Source organism: Pelophylax lessonae (genome assembly GCF_965119305.1).
Source record: "Pelophylax lessonae genome assembly, chromosome: 3".
Classification (NCBI taxonomy): Eukaryota; Metazoa; Chordata; class Amphibia; order Anura; family Ranidae; genus Pelophylax; species Pelophylax lessonae.
The window spans coordinates 221,792,324-221,807,771 of NC_138770.1; the positions used below are offsets into that span (position 1 = coordinate 221,792,324).

The 15,448-nt window shown below is 39.2% G+C and overlaps 1 protein-coding gene across 3 annotated transcripts in view; it reads left to right on the forward strand.

Moving 5' to 3' along the window:
- PLOD2 (procollagen-lysine,2-oxoglutarate 5-dioxygenase 2) overlaps window positions 1–7,902 on the forward strand; it is a 282,208-nt gene extending 274,306 nt beyond the window's left edge. For all 3 annotated transcript variants that reach the window (XM_082248892.1, XM_082248890.1, XM_082248891.1), the window contains 3 exons: window positions 2,817–2,963; window positions 3,144–3,269; window positions 7,700–7,902. In XM_082248892.1, the coding sequence (XP_082105018.1) occupies window positions 2,817–2,963; window positions 3,144–3,269; window positions 7,700–7,855 (429 nt within the window). In that variant the 3' untranslated portion in view covers window positions 7,856–7,902. The remainder of the gene's footprint in view (window positions 1–2,816; window positions 2,964–3,143; window positions 3,270–7,699) is intronic.
- Window positions 7,903–15,448: the final 7,546 nt, after the last annotated feature.

Consider the following 15,448-nt stretch of genomic DNA (forward strand, 5'->3'; position numbering starts at 1 on the left):
CGCTACCACTTTAAATCGTGCATGTGCAAATAGAAAAGTGCATTTAGTGCTAAAAGTGCACGCAATAAGATATAATATAAAATAATATAATATAAAGTGCTACGTGCTGTTTATGGGCTGTGCTTAGTGTACCATACTGTAAACATCATATGTTATATATATAAAGTGCCGAGTGCTCCAGATGACGTCGTATGACGAAACGCATAGGGCGTGGTTTGTGTACGTCAATACGTCACTTCCGGGAACGGTGGTTTGAGCCGGTGGAACGCGGAAGCGGTCCGGCGAACACCTCTCAAGCTGACAGTGAACTCCCTAACCGAGAGTGGATGCTACGTTAATTCGTTTGACATAACATATGCTACGCAATGGAGGCTTATCCTTTATTTTAGTGACAGAGAAGTGTCGAGGCATCGGCCGAAAGAGTGTGGTAAGCAGCGGTGTTTTTGGTGGGTCATCTGCCGACGGCATACTTTGCTTGTTTATTTGGTTTCTTAATCACTACACGTGGTTTTTGGCATTATCAGCACTCGGCACTTTATATGTATAACATATGATGTTTACAGTATGGTACACTAAGCACAGCCCATAAACAGCACGTAGCACTTTATATTATAATATTTTATATTATATCTTATTGCGTGCACTTTTAGCACTATATGCACTTTTCTATTTGCACATGCACGATTTAAAGTGGTAGCGCCGGTTCCAACATTTTTGCAACTTTTTCTACAGTAAGTATTACCTAACGAAACGGTGATCAGTGAAACCTTTTTTGTTGGTGCAGGTAGATTTGGACACAGGGCTTTTGATGAAGTATCAATATCTGTTATGCTTATTCAACAACCCCCCACCCAATATCAATGCACTACCTGAATCCTGCACATGTTATGTAGCCCCCAAGCCAGGGGTTTTCATACTTTCTAAACAAAGGGCTGGACTGTTGCCAGTGGGAGTATAAAATGCCCCATTGTCGGTAAGAGTAAATATTGCCTCAGACTTGGTGGTTAATGGGAGTAAAAAAAATACATAATTCCTGTGGTCAGTTGGATGAGGAATAGTGCTCATCATTGGTATAATTGGAATGAATTGTAACCCTTTGTTCGTATCACTGGGGTGCTCATTGTTTGTATCAGTGGGGAGGAGAAGTGCCCTATTGTTGGTGTCTGTAGGAGGATTGATGTCCCGCTGTTGGTATCAGTGGAATTAATCCTGCCCCATCATTGATGTCAGTGGAAGGAATATTGACCCATTTTTGGTATCAGTGGGAGGAATAATTCCCCAAGGGGGTGGATAAGGGGAAGCAAAGGGTTGCAGCTTGGAGACGGCTTCTCTAAGCTATACATGTAAAATTAGACCTCTTTCTCCATCATCCCCTGCCCTGAGCGCTCTCTTCTCTTGAAAAAGCTTCAAAAAGTTGGATAGGAAATTGAAGCTACCAGGAATGTTGATTGTCTGCAGCTTTCATTGGTTCCTCCTAGGGGCCTTCATATTACTGAAGGAGAGAGTAATGTTATAGCAAAAAGAACTGGTGAAATTTATGAGGTTGCTAATGTTCGTTTTCTTGTGGACTTTCCATGAAATATGTACAGCCTTCTTTTTACAGGTATGGCTTGATTTAAAAAAGTTTTGTAAAGCGAAAGGGTTGCTTTATTCCCTCCTAACCCAAACTAATAACCCCTAAAGTGAGCCCCTAACCACTGATACATTGAATCGGTGTAATTGACTCAGTGTAATAATCTCACAATAACCTAAATTATAAGTACAGGCAGTCCCCGGGTTACATTAATCCGACTTACAAACGACTTCTACTTACAAACGAAGGGAGACAACAGGAAGTGAGGAGAAATCTTGTCCTAGGAAGGGAAATTCACTCCTGTAAGAGTTCTCATGGGAAAAAGGTGTCCCCACTGAAGCTTTATCACTAATCCTTGTTTATACAACAACCCAAAATTTTCAAAATCCAGTTCTCATAGGGACAGAAAGCGAGGTGAAATCTTCTGAACAGGGGTACAGACAGCAAAAAAATTGGTACAGGGGTGTTAACCATTCCCTATGCTATCCAAAAAACGTAAAAATTATTGTTTTGGCTGAGGCTACACTTAAAAAATGTACCTGTTCCGACTTACAAACAAATTCCACTTAAGAACAAACCTACAGTCCCTATCTTGTTTGTAACCCGGGGACCGCCTGTAAAGCCAAAGCTTGTTTGGCTGTACTTCTCATGTGGATTATGTTTGTTCTGCACTCCTGTGACCTGTTTTCAGCAGACAGCGGGATGAAGCCTGTTGTCGGCTGACATCATAGATTCAGTCCTGATCCACCAACATGCCTAGACCAGCACTTGGCTCTGCCTCTCAGAGCTGCTGAGAGCCTGAGCCAGCCGAACCCACCCCCTCTACAGCTTGTCACTCCAGTGAGTGCACGGGGTGGGGGAACTGTGAGATGGTCACCAGCTCTCTGCTCACAGAGCTCTGAGAACCAAGCCATCAGCGGTGTTTGAGAGGTCTGAGAGCTGGTGGAGGACAGATGCAGCATTGGAAAAATGCTGCATCCACCTAGGTAGGTATGATTCTAAAAAAAAAATCCCATGCTTCTCTTTTACCACTCAAATACGCCCTTAATACTATTTAACCCTTTTTTGCTGCACATCCTTCATCCTGTGGTGGGGGTATGTGCAGCGATGGCATGTCCTCCAAAGCATGCAGCACCAAGATTTCCAGCGCAGGATAAAATGTTCCAGGTTTTTTCATAACATAATAAATCATTATTAACCTTTACATAGCTATTTTCATAAACCTTTTTTTCCTTGTAATTAGGACACACGTATTGCTGGAGGGTATGAAAATGTTCCAACAGATGATATTCACATGAGTCAGATTGGAATGGACAAGGAATGGCTACACTTTATTAGAGAATTTATTGCTCCAGTAACTCTCAAAGTGTTTGCTGGCTACTACACAAAAGTAAGTCTTCCTATTACTATCTAGTCTGAGACTTGATAGTACTTTAACTTTGGTGTTTACTTGTAATGGTCTGTTATTAAATACTATTGTCTTATGTATATCCTATAGCTTTTCTGTGGCTCCTGTTACCTAAAAGCCTGTTGGTATAATAAGATCAAATGTATTGATTTTAATTTTCAGGGCCGAGCTTTACTCAACTTTGTGGTGAAATATACACCTACTCGACAGTCTTACCTAAGACCTCATCATGATGCTTCAACATTTACCATCAACATAGCTCTCAACAAAAAGGATCAAGATTTTCAGGTAAATTTTGTGTCAGAAAAATATCAGAGTAAAGGCCCGTACACACGTACCGATCATCGTCATACAAACGTCGGCGGACGAAAGATCTGCCGATTGTACCCTTGTTAGTATGGTGCCTCCGACAGCTATCTGCGCACATTCTGCGGACAAGAGTCTTTCTTGCAAACATAAAAAATTTTGTATGCCGACACCAGAACGGACGATTGTTCGCCAGTCAGTACAGAAATCAGCCGACAGACCGCAGATTTGCAAGACTGGGCATGCTCAGAAAAGAAAAAACACTGGGAAAGTTAACCATTACATGACATCACTTCTGCAGTCAGCTGAAGTCGGCGGACAAAATTCTTGTGCTGTCTTTGCACTTTTCAACAGACATCGACATCCCGGGGAGAAAAGACGAACGTTTGTATGACGACGATCGGTACGTGTGTACGGGGCTTTAGGCTTTGTTTGGACATGAAGTTGGGGTGTTGAAGGGGTGGCAAAAATGCTCAGTTGAGAGTTGTTTTTTGCCACTGACCCTCCCTTAAACTGAAACGGGCAGAATGTTTTTTTTTTTTTTTTCATGTCATGGCCACAATGCTTCACACCCCAGAGCAAAGTTTACCTGAGATGTACTGAGTAATGGGCAGCAAGCCTGCTAAGCGCTACACAGTCTAGCAAATGGGGAAGCACCACAAATGCCCTAAGGCTAGGTTCACATGTAGGCATTTTTGGGGAGTTTTTCTGCTCTAGGATCAGCTCAAAAAACGCCCAACAAGACAAATCCTATTAATTTCAATGGCCTCTGTTCACATCTGAGCGTTTTGATATTTTAAGCAAAAGGCCCAACGCTCAAAAAAGTACATGAGCTTCTTTTTGGGCAGATTACAGGCGTTTTTATTTTTTTCCATTGGTTACTAGTCAACCTAAAAAAGCCTGCACAAAAAGGGCTGTAAAAACGCCTGACAAAACGCATGAAAAAATGCCTAAAAAACGCTTGTAAATAGCAACGCCATGATGTGAACATAGCCTAAAACTGTGTGCAACGCATGTAGTTGCAGCGGGTTTGTCTCCAAAAATTAGGTTATAACAGGCAGTGAGGAGGTGTCGCACCACCTTCAGTAGTCTTTGAAGGGCAATCCAAATGCAGATCGGGCTTCAGAGGCAAGGGAGATTTAGATGCACATCTAAATCTACCCTAAAGCTGCAATGGTGTGATGTGAAGTAGCCAGTTTACGCCCCTTAGTGGTGTAAAATAAGATCTTTGCGAAGTACTAGGATACTTGATGTACCACTTGTGCAGTTTCTGAAAGAAAACCCTCTCTGTCTTAAAACTTGTACTATTTAAAGCAAAAATGTGGTTTACTTATGTAAGGGAAAGCAACAAGTTTACATTAATCCCCCTTCCACAGCATCCCCATATCCACCTCTGTTTAGCAGCCAGGAGCAAAAATAAAAAATACCTGGCACTTCGGTCACAGTCACATGGGGCAGAGTCCTGTGTTAGATATGACTAAAGCAATGTGTAGCTTATACAGGGGGGTTTCTCCTGGCAGTTTAACAGAAGTGTGTGACAGTGAAGGAAAGTTCAGTATGTACTAGTGTGGAGGTTTAATGTGGTTGTAAACCCTCACATATACCCAGGGAAGCCATCAGAAATGATGTGGCCCCTTACACAGCTTTAGGCCTGGACCCCACCTGGTCCTTACCACAAACATTGCCCAGTCCTCTCCCACTGGCCATCCCACTTTTAGTTTAGCACTCTTACAACTTATTATAGGAAAATGAATCTAATTCAGCAAAGAGACATGCCCATGTATCCAGCAAAGAGACATGCCCATGTATCCAGCAAAGAGACATGCCCATGTATCCAGCAAAGAGACATGCCCATGTATCCAGCAAAGAGACATGCCCATGTATCCAGCAAAGAGACATGCCCATGTATCCAGCAAAGAGACATGCCCATGTATCCAGCAAAGAGACATGCCCATGTATCCAGCAAAGAGACATGCCCATGTATCCAGCAAAGAGACATGCCCATGTATCCAGCAAAGAGACATGCCCATGTATCCAGCAAAGAGACATGCCCATGTATCCAGCAAAGAGACATGCCCATGTATCCAGCAAAGAGACATGCCCATGTATCCAGCAAAGAGACATGCCCATATATCCAGCAAAGAAACATGCCCAACCATCAAAGAGACAGTCACAAACAGTCCAATCCCAACAAAGAGACAGTCACAAACAGCCCAATCCCAACAAAGAGACGGTCACAGCACAGGCCCACATCCAGCAACATTGTCAATCAATTTACCATTGTGATGTCTAACAACTTGTCTGCAAAGTCCTGCAGGCTACATGCCGCCCAGCTCTTTAGTCTGCAGGGAGAGGTGGAGAGCAGATACATTAACTTTGCCTTCCCCCCGCAGCCAGAACTAAGTGAGCTGCATCGGCTCACTCCATGGCTGCCCTGCTTTAGCAATTGCTAGTTACTACAGCAACAACAACTCAGTCCTGTTGGTTGGGAGTCTGTCCCATCAGGATGCCCGTGCCCCATACATGTTTATGGCCTTTCCTCCCCTGATGGTGGCCCTGCATATAACCGGTGCAGTGACTAGCATTAGGTGATACACAGAGATGAAAATAAATCCTGCTCCATTAGTTGTACATAAATTGTAGCTGTGTATCTGCAGCCATTTCTTCTGTAGATAATTCCTATAATATAAAGAGTAAAGAATTTCTCCTTAGTGCTAGGATCAGGGCCGGGGATCTGAGGTCTTCACACAGTGAAAAGCTCTGATCCCCGATTTGATGGAAGGTGCATACCCACTTTCACACAGCATGGAGAACAAACACCGCTGTGGATGACAGTCAAAGGCTGAGTTCTGCAGCTCCCTCCCTTGTCACCATTTTAATTCTTGGTGTCAAGAAAAGCTGCCAGAATTGAGTCATGCTTATAACTGAGGAATCAGGCAGCAGAGAAAAATGACACTCGGAGCCTTGGAGAGAGACAAGGTCACAGTATAGAAGGGTGTACTTTTTTATATTTAATGTCTGAGGTTAATAACCACTTTAGGTAAAACTACTGCTTTGTCCTGCATGGGCACATTTGACAGTCATGCATAAAGTTACAACATACTTGCTCCTCTTGCATAGCATGTCACAGCTGAAGGGGTCGAAACCAGGAATAGGAAACACAGGACTCAAGATGCCAGGATCAAAATATGGGAAATGCTATTGGTGACTTGTTTTTGAAGGCGCAAGTTTCAGGGCTTGCTTATCCTTCTATCACTCCAGTACACTTGTTCTGGAGAATTATGTATTTGTTAAATACTGACACAACACTAGTTGCATGCATGTTCTGAATATTGACTCATTACAAATTTATTTTCAACCTTGTCAGCAATAGCAGCATACATATTTCTGAATGGACAAATTCTTATTAAAGCTAATATTGATTGTTATAATGGAACTAAAGCCATCGATTTACCGGTTTCCCTAAACGGCTACATTTAAAGCATGCCTTGAATGATAACTGTCCCAGTTGCATATGCCTTAAACCTGAAGCTCCATTTTTGCGCAGACATGTGATCTATTAGAGTGTCACTAATAATAATCAGGTGTCAGGCAATAACTATTTGTGATGGGTCCCCATAATAATTAATGAACCCTCTTACATCTGTTGTTTCCTGGGTAAATCATTGTTAATACAGGCATTGTGGAGCTCCTGTGATTTCAGGCCCCATTGCAGTTGCATGATCTACTATGCCTAGAGTCATGCCCTTGATCAAATCATATAATATCACAAGCCAACACCACCTTTTGAAAAGAATTTCCAACTTACATGAAAGTCTGTATAATTAGCATACTAAACTTGAGCTTTTGAGCACATTTGTTTGGTCTCCAGCAGTTTAAACAAGGATGGTCAGTATTTGGGATTTTTTGTGTTATCCAAGTGCTGCCTATGCATATCGTTTTTCTTTTTTTTCAGCTTTCTAAAAGATTGGTGTAGCTTTTATATACGCATATGTGTGTATTTGTATATAAAAAGTTATAATGTAGGTTTACTAATGTTTACAAAGTTGTTTACTGTAGAAATCCCCCTTAGTAAATGGACAGCAGGGGCTGTAAAGCTCTTTTTCTAGACAATCTTGGATACAATATTTTCTTTCTAGGGCATTGAAAGATGTTTTTTACAAAAAGCAAAATTCATTAACATGGCTTTGAATAATCCCTTTTATCTGCAGAAATGGAAGATGATGCTTTGATAAGAGGCTCCCCTTAAAAGAAAGCCTCTCCTAGTAATAAAAAGTGAACACTGTCTAAAATTGTGTGGAGTGGAGTTTTTTTTGTTTTTATGTATATTAAAATTGGGTTGAATTAAATCTTTAAAAGATCAGCATTTCCTGTCTGTGAAATGATACATTTGTGATCTTTTTTTCATGCAGGGAGGCGGATGCAGATTTGCCAGGTATAACTGCTCAATTGACTCACCAAGAAAGGGGTGGAGCTTTATGCACCCAGGGCGACTCACACACTTGCATGAAGGACTACCTGTGACAAATGGGACAAGATATATTGCAGTTTCTTTTATTGATCCATGAACTCTGGAAGATTCTTGAACCCATCGGCAAACTATTTTGATCTTTTTTATATTTTTTTATTTATAGATTTTTTTTTTTTTTAATTCAGATCAAATTATTTACTACTGTTTTAAAAGAATATGGAAAAATAAGGAAGCATGGGGACCATAAAAATACACATTCTGATTTCCACATGGGATAAACCCCCTCACTACTCCCCGTGTTGCAGTTTTAAAATTCCAAGAATAAACAGACAACTGAATACTGCCAGAGAAAAATAAGATTTTGAGGTTCCATCATAAAAAAAGCACATAAACAGGAAAGCTACATGGTATAATTTGATATTTATTTTTTTCTGTGGGCTGAAGCGGTATTCAATTAATTTAACTACCATCAACTGAATAAGAATTATCAACATCACTAGAGCATGGTCCAGCCCATGAAACAGATGAACATAGGTAATGTCACTGATTTTTTTTTTTTTTAAGGCAATGTTAATGTATGCCAAAGGTTCAAGCAGTAATGCCTAGTAGCAAAAAAAAAAAAAAAAAAAAGCCCTTCAGAAATAGACATTTTTAAATATAGATAATACAAGTTTTGTATTTGTTTTGCTCTGCAGTAAATTTTTAAATGTAAGGGAATGCATTATGAAGCCCAACAAACGTTCACCCAAAGTGGGTTTTGCATTACCGTATAAGTCTATAGGAATGCATAGTCCATTTGAAGTGGCTCAAAGGGAGGTCAAATGTCCCTGTCTATCAATTCTGAATGATCTCATATACCTCTCAAACCGATGTCAAACTGAAACCAAGGCCCATCAGTGATGGCCCTAACTGTCTTGGAACTTTCCATTCAGGTTCATTGCAACGTAAGCCATTGCCTGAGAACTACTATACAATCTGAGTTAAGAAATAGAATCTTACATCGGATTCTGAATCGGGTGCTTTACTTCTAGGCAGATTTCCTTTAATATACATTTTTTACCTCCCAAAATCTGTGAGTCTGCAGTATTAAACCTCTAGAAAAGTACATATTAATGCAAATTTGCAATGACGAAAGGGTCAGTGTACAGTACATATAATATTTATTGTGGCAAACAGATTTATTTTTCCAAAGAAACAACATGTTCCATTGTTGTCACTCTTAAGGTTAAAAAAAAGTGCATAAATATAATAGATTTATATTGTAAACACGGGCAACTATGTTAAAATCACATTATGGACCATCGGTTACCTCAGGCCTAACTATTCTGTGGTGTTTCCATCTTAAGATAAGCTTTGCAGTGCATCTTTCTATGCCAGGTACACATGGGCTTGAATATTGGCTGAAATTAACTGTTATAGAAGAAAATGGCCTGCTTTTGTCCCATGTGTACAGCTGCCTATCTGACAGAAGGCGATCTGACGACCGGTTTCTTTCAAACGAACATTCTTTAACGGCCAGCAGCTGACCGGCACCTTATCAGTGCTTGGAGCCAATGGCGGTGCCCCTGTCGGAACACAATAGCACCGTGGGGGAGATTGCTGTACTAACATTGCTTGTGTTAGTACAATGATCAGGTGTTGTTTTTTTTTTTTTTCCCTCATTCACCCCCCTGGTTTGAATGGAAAAAAAAAAACTTTGTGTGTGCCAGACTTAGGAAAGAGCAAGCTGTTTATCTCTGATTTTATTGTAAAAAGGCCACTATATATTCTACATTTTCTTAACATTTTCCTGCCCCAAAGACTGTTTTATTTTTAATGAAACGTAAAAAGGTAAGCCCACAGCTAAAATAAAGCAATTGCAAATAAAATGACGTTTTCAATAAATAGCCTTTCTATCAAACCTTCAGGTCACATAAATGTCCACATTTTTTAATTCCATTAAAAGAATAGCACTTTTTAAATATTCCAGAATCCTAGCCTGATTATGCTACTGGTTCATTAATGTGTGGGGGGGAAAAGAAATACCAGTTTATCAATGTTGTTCCTACATGGTGCTAATTTTATTGTATTTTGAGACATTTTAGGTATTTTTATTTCTTTTACCACAAGCTGCCAAAGCCTATTGGTTGGCACCATTGAGCAATAATGATACATTTTAGACTTTTCTTGCAATGTAATTGATTTGTGCAATTTTATTACAGTTGTTCAGAGGAAGAAAACAGAGGTGCTATTCTTGAAAAACCTACTTATGTTTGGAAAGCAGACTAGGAGTAAAGGGCAAGTGCAAGGGTTCCCATTTTTCTACTGAAATGCATGGTTCATTTTACGGAACCATGTAAGGCTTGCAAATGCTTCACGGGTGATCTGACAATGTCTGCCTACGAGACACTAAAAAAAGAACCCAGCTGTAACATGGTTAAGTAGAAATGAATAGAAAAATTGTTGACAGTTTGCAGATCCTTTTTAAAGATGCTAGCCACCTGCTGGTACCCTTGAATAGGAAATAATGAAATTAATGTCCTATTGACTGTTTTTTATTAGAGATGGTTTCATGCTCTGTCCTTTTGAGCTACTAAATGCAAACACTCCGATAGAGCCACAGATACAAGGTTAGAAGCCTGCAGGAATTAAAGGGTTGAAGTTGATCTGGCTGCAATATAATCCATTACTGTACCTTTACTTTTTATATGATAACGTAAAATAGCTGTATCATCAGTCAGTTTAGTCCTAAAATGCTGCAAAAAGCTGCAAAAATTACCAAAGTGCCTAAAACCGTTAACTGATTTTTTTGCCAATGAGATACAATGCCAACAGGAATTGTTTATTTGATAAATTAGTGCGACGGACAACTTTTCTTTTTTGAAATATTTCATACATCACACTACAAAGTGCCTTTTTTAAATCTAGACAACTTTGTTTCAAGTCCTTACTATTTTTTTTTTTTTTAACATTTTAAGTTACTACATTAAAACAATTGCTATGCTGTAGCGGATTTTTAAAAAAAACAAAGCATTCTCTAAAAGTGCATCGCTGAATTGATGAAGTGAATGATTTCAATTTACTTGAAATTGTGTTTGAGTCCGATGTTAAGTTTTGGGTTTTATTCAATCAAGGTGGTCTCTTTTTAAAAAAGAGAAAAACTTTTCAAAATTTTACATTATGCAATATTTGCAAATATGCATTTTTTTTTTTTTTTTATTTGCAGTACTTGAAGAGAACAGCCTTAAAGTGCCAGTGATGTTATGTTTGTTATAAATAAATGTTAATTTAAAATGTTTTTGTCTGGTGTTTGTTATTATAATGGGGCAGATTCTGCTGGGTTTAGTAACCATGCTCTTTTATGTATCAGTCTTGGACTCTAGTGGTGAGATCTTAGGTCCACTGCTTTCCTCACCTGCCATGGATAGTAAGGGACAGTTTAGTTCTCTCAGGTGCATTTGTGAATACTGAATTTTTCATTTCTTTTGTTGTTAAGGATATAGTAAGAGAATGAGTCAGTCAATCTGTAGCCCATGTGAAGAATGCTGGCCTCTTTTTCATATGAGCAGTGGCCTCACATCTAATAGTAATGTTCTCCTACATCAGCCTTTAAAATCTCTATGCTGCAGTAACCCAAAATGCACATGAGATCTTGGGAGAGCTACTCACCATTCTCAACATAGAGGTGAAAGGGTCAATCAATTTTGGGGGCATTTGAAATTTGCTACAGTCCACTGTTATTTGATGGATGCTTCTCTCTTTATTTAAAGCGGTTCTAAAGTCAAAACATTTTTATCCTAATGCATTCCCTGCATTGTTAAAAAGTCCCACTACTTGTTTTGTCCACTGTCCTTAAACACTTACCTGTCTCCGCTTACTGTTCCAGTGCTTTCCTGGCTGCAGCACCACTGCATTCTCCTTTGATTCACAGGACACACTGAGAGCAATGGGACCCATAGGTTCCTGCCTGTCAGTCAAACCCTGTGAAGAGGGAGTCAGGGGGCATGGCTGAGCTACACTGTGAATCTGTGGGCACACACATCCTAGTTCAGGAGCATGCGTGCACAGGTTCCCTCTTAGTGCTTGCTTGCTGGGGTGCACTTGGAGGAGAGCGGAGTGGACAGCGCTAGTGGGCGACTCCAGCAAAGGAGGTAGAAAATTCTCTTTGCAATAATGTTGCACAGTGAAATTTAGCATAACTTCTTTATTTTAATGCATAAAAAGTTGCCTTTTTATTACCTAACGTTGCCAGATTCTGGCAATAATGAACTACAGTGTAATGAAAAATAACTGTAGCAGATTTGAAGCTGCAGACTCTGTTTCAGCATGTAAATCCATACATTTTAGGCCTATGTTGCCTATATGGATGATAAAGTAGCTAAAATAGGTTATGGTGCAAGCAAGAGCAACAAAACTTCCTCAATCTGTTTCAGTTTCATTAAATTTCTATGAATAAATGTATTTCTTTTACGCAGGTCTCTTGACCCTTTCTATTAGATTGAAAACTCTAAGGAGCAGGGCCCTCTAATTCCTACTGTATTAAACTGTATATTTGTACTGTCTGCCCTTATGTTGTAAAGCACTGCGTAAACTGTGGGCGCTGTATAATAATAATAGAATTTGGACAAAGAGCTAACACCTTTTCTCAGCCTACCCTAATGGAGAAATGAGGAGTTGGAACATTAAAATAGTTGGAAACTACGTGGCAACCAGCAACTGCTGAGGCAGTAAACAATTTAGTCAGGCGTGTACAGTAAAATGTACAGTGGTAAGTAACATACCTTTGTCATGTACAACCCAATATACAGAGTGCAGTGGTCACTAGTATGTGTCATAGTGCCCCTTATTCTGTTGGTCATTAAGAGGAAAATATGACTGGTGTCTGTGGTCAACAGGAGGAAAAAAAAGCCCCAAAAAATCTGTGGTCAGGGTGGAAAAAAAAACTACTCGGTATTGATGGAAAGCAGGAAGAAAAAAAGCCAGCATCTGTGGTCAGTGGGAGGTAAAAATTCCTGGTGTTGATGGTTAATGGGGGGAAAAGATTCCCAGAGTGGTTGGTCAGAAAGAGAAAAATGCCCCATTGGTGGGAAAGAGGGGACACTGGTGCTCAGTGATGTGACAAGGGGGCATTGTTGCTCTGTGGGAAGAAAGGGGGACTTTGTAAAAATATCAGGATAGTGCTACAGAATCTGAGATGGTTAGGAGGTATGCCTTAAGTTGTCGATACACAAACAATGAGATATTATCTCTTTGAAGATGAAATCAGTTGCAATAATTGTTAGCCTATACATGTAAATTGACCAATCCTTTCTTGGCTTTGATGACCGCCTTCAAGCAAAATATAATTTGAAAGCATCTTATCTATGATTTAGAGTTTTTTCTGTATGTTTATGACCAGCATGTAAAACTTTGCCAGCATTTTATTTCATATTCGCGATCCTGCCCTTCGCTTCCTGTTCCTGAATAGCATAGTTACATTTTTTACCCTCATGCGATGATCATTTTTTTAAGTAGTGGACGTTTAACAAACCTGCCTGAATGCAACGGTACATTTTTTTTTTTATTCTTTTTCTGTTTTTCCAGGAATTGTTTAAGCACTGTAGGGCATTTTGGATAGGACAGGAAGTTGCATGTTCCCATAATTGTGTTCTTTCCTGGAACTTTAGCATTAAGCAAACTCATTAGAAACAGGCTTAAGGTTTTTTACATCACACTGCTGTTTAAAGCAATGCTCAGCCAATACTGGCTTGAAGACCAGAACACCCAAAGTGACAGCTGTAAATTGAGACTATCAATTGTTTCATCATCTGAACAAGTCTTCTCTGCTCTGTCAAGACTATTGAATCCAGATATATAATGCCAAAAAAGGCAAAAGTTCCTTTCAACTCCCTTATAGTATAAACTTTGTCATTTATCTGGTTTTCATGTTAAATTGGATTTTGACAAATTGCATATAAAATAATAAACTGTCAATCTTATCCAATACAGCTGGGTTGCTTAACAGCAGGATGTTGTCTAAAATGCAACAGCGAAGCTGAACCATTGTGTTCCAGATCCACAAAAGGCTTTACAGATGTGAACAACAGCCATCTGTTTAAAACTTTGCATGCATCTCTCAAAGCACAAAGTTCTTTATCCTTGCAAGCCAAACAGCTGTTCATCTTTGCTGCCAGTGAATTGTGTATGATAATCTTTTTTACTTATTTATGTTGTATTTATTTTTTGCACTTTTTTTTTTCACTTCTGAAAGGAAACATCCTAGTGCTGAAAATCTCATTTACTTTATATGCGATCAGTAAATTGTTTTTTTATAAATTATATTGTGATCAAATCATTAAGCCACACAATTTATTTTAAAGGGTGACTAGGTGGGAAAAAAAATAGCAAATAATGAAAAAAACAATATAGCGTATACAATTACTACACAAATCATACTGTGATTGAATGTTATTAAAAATTACCTTTGCTTTTAAATCTGCAGCTGTTGTAATTTTCTGAAAATGTAATGAAATATGGTTACCTGGAGCTGTTCTGTACACAGAATGTGTACTGATCACACCCCAGAAATATAATTTCCTGCCTGTGTGATTGGCTCACCAATTTTCCCAGAAGTCTGCCTAGGATACAAGTCAGATTTCTGGCATCCCCTGCAACAAAAATGTCATTTTTGGTGAGATACTTCCAATAGGAACACATCTAAAGGGATGCAGACCCAGCAGATTTCCTCATTAGAGCTCTACAGCTGCCACAGCTGATAGATATTTATGAAACCACTCCCATTTGACCCACTTGGCACAGAGGAGCAACCCATGATTTCTTTAGAATAACAAAAGGTAGGAATCTGCAACAATGTTTGGTAAAATCCTTTTAATGTATGTAGATCCCCCAGAGGGGAATGTTTTTTTTCTCAACAAAGGTGGAGTTAAGCTTTAACAAAATTTTTATAACCTTAAATAATTTCCTAAACCTGTTCAAAGTACATAAGTAAATCTTGCATAGAGGGCCAGACATCTTTATAGCCAAGCCAAGATGCCACCCAACCATCACATTGTCAATTGCACATTGCCATGCATAAGAGAATGTTCTAAAATGTTGCCCTGTCTAACAGTGCAATCCAGCTGGATACTAATTGGAATAGTGCACTATAAACATACAGTTTATCCAGCATGGGTCAATAATTAACCATACTCCTCTAGAAATCAGCTCTATGTGTACTGATGAAGAGTAATTGTCATGTTCAGCCTCTATGCTCTATACTTCACTGAGCCTTTTGTGGCAATCCCTAAAATCTTATTGTGATATCAACTGAGTCAGAAATGCAGCAGAAAAGACCTATCAGTTGATCTATAAATGCAGGAGGTGTAAATGTAATTAGAGACTATAATTTTAGTGGTTAGTAGTAATGGACTGAACACCCCCCTGTTCGGTTTGCACCAGAACATCTCGAACAAGGAAATAGTTCTAGTGAACATGCAAACTATTAAAGTCTATGGGACATGAACATGAAAATTTAAAAGTCCTCATTTTAAAGGCTTATATGCAAGTTATTGCCAAAAAAAGTGTATGGGGACCTGGGTACTGGCCTGGGGGACATGTATCAATGCAAACACATTTTTTTAAAACCATTGTTTTGACAGGAGCAGTGATATAAATGAATGCTTAAAGTGAAACAATAAAAATTAAAAATTTCATTATGCCTGTAAAATTTGTA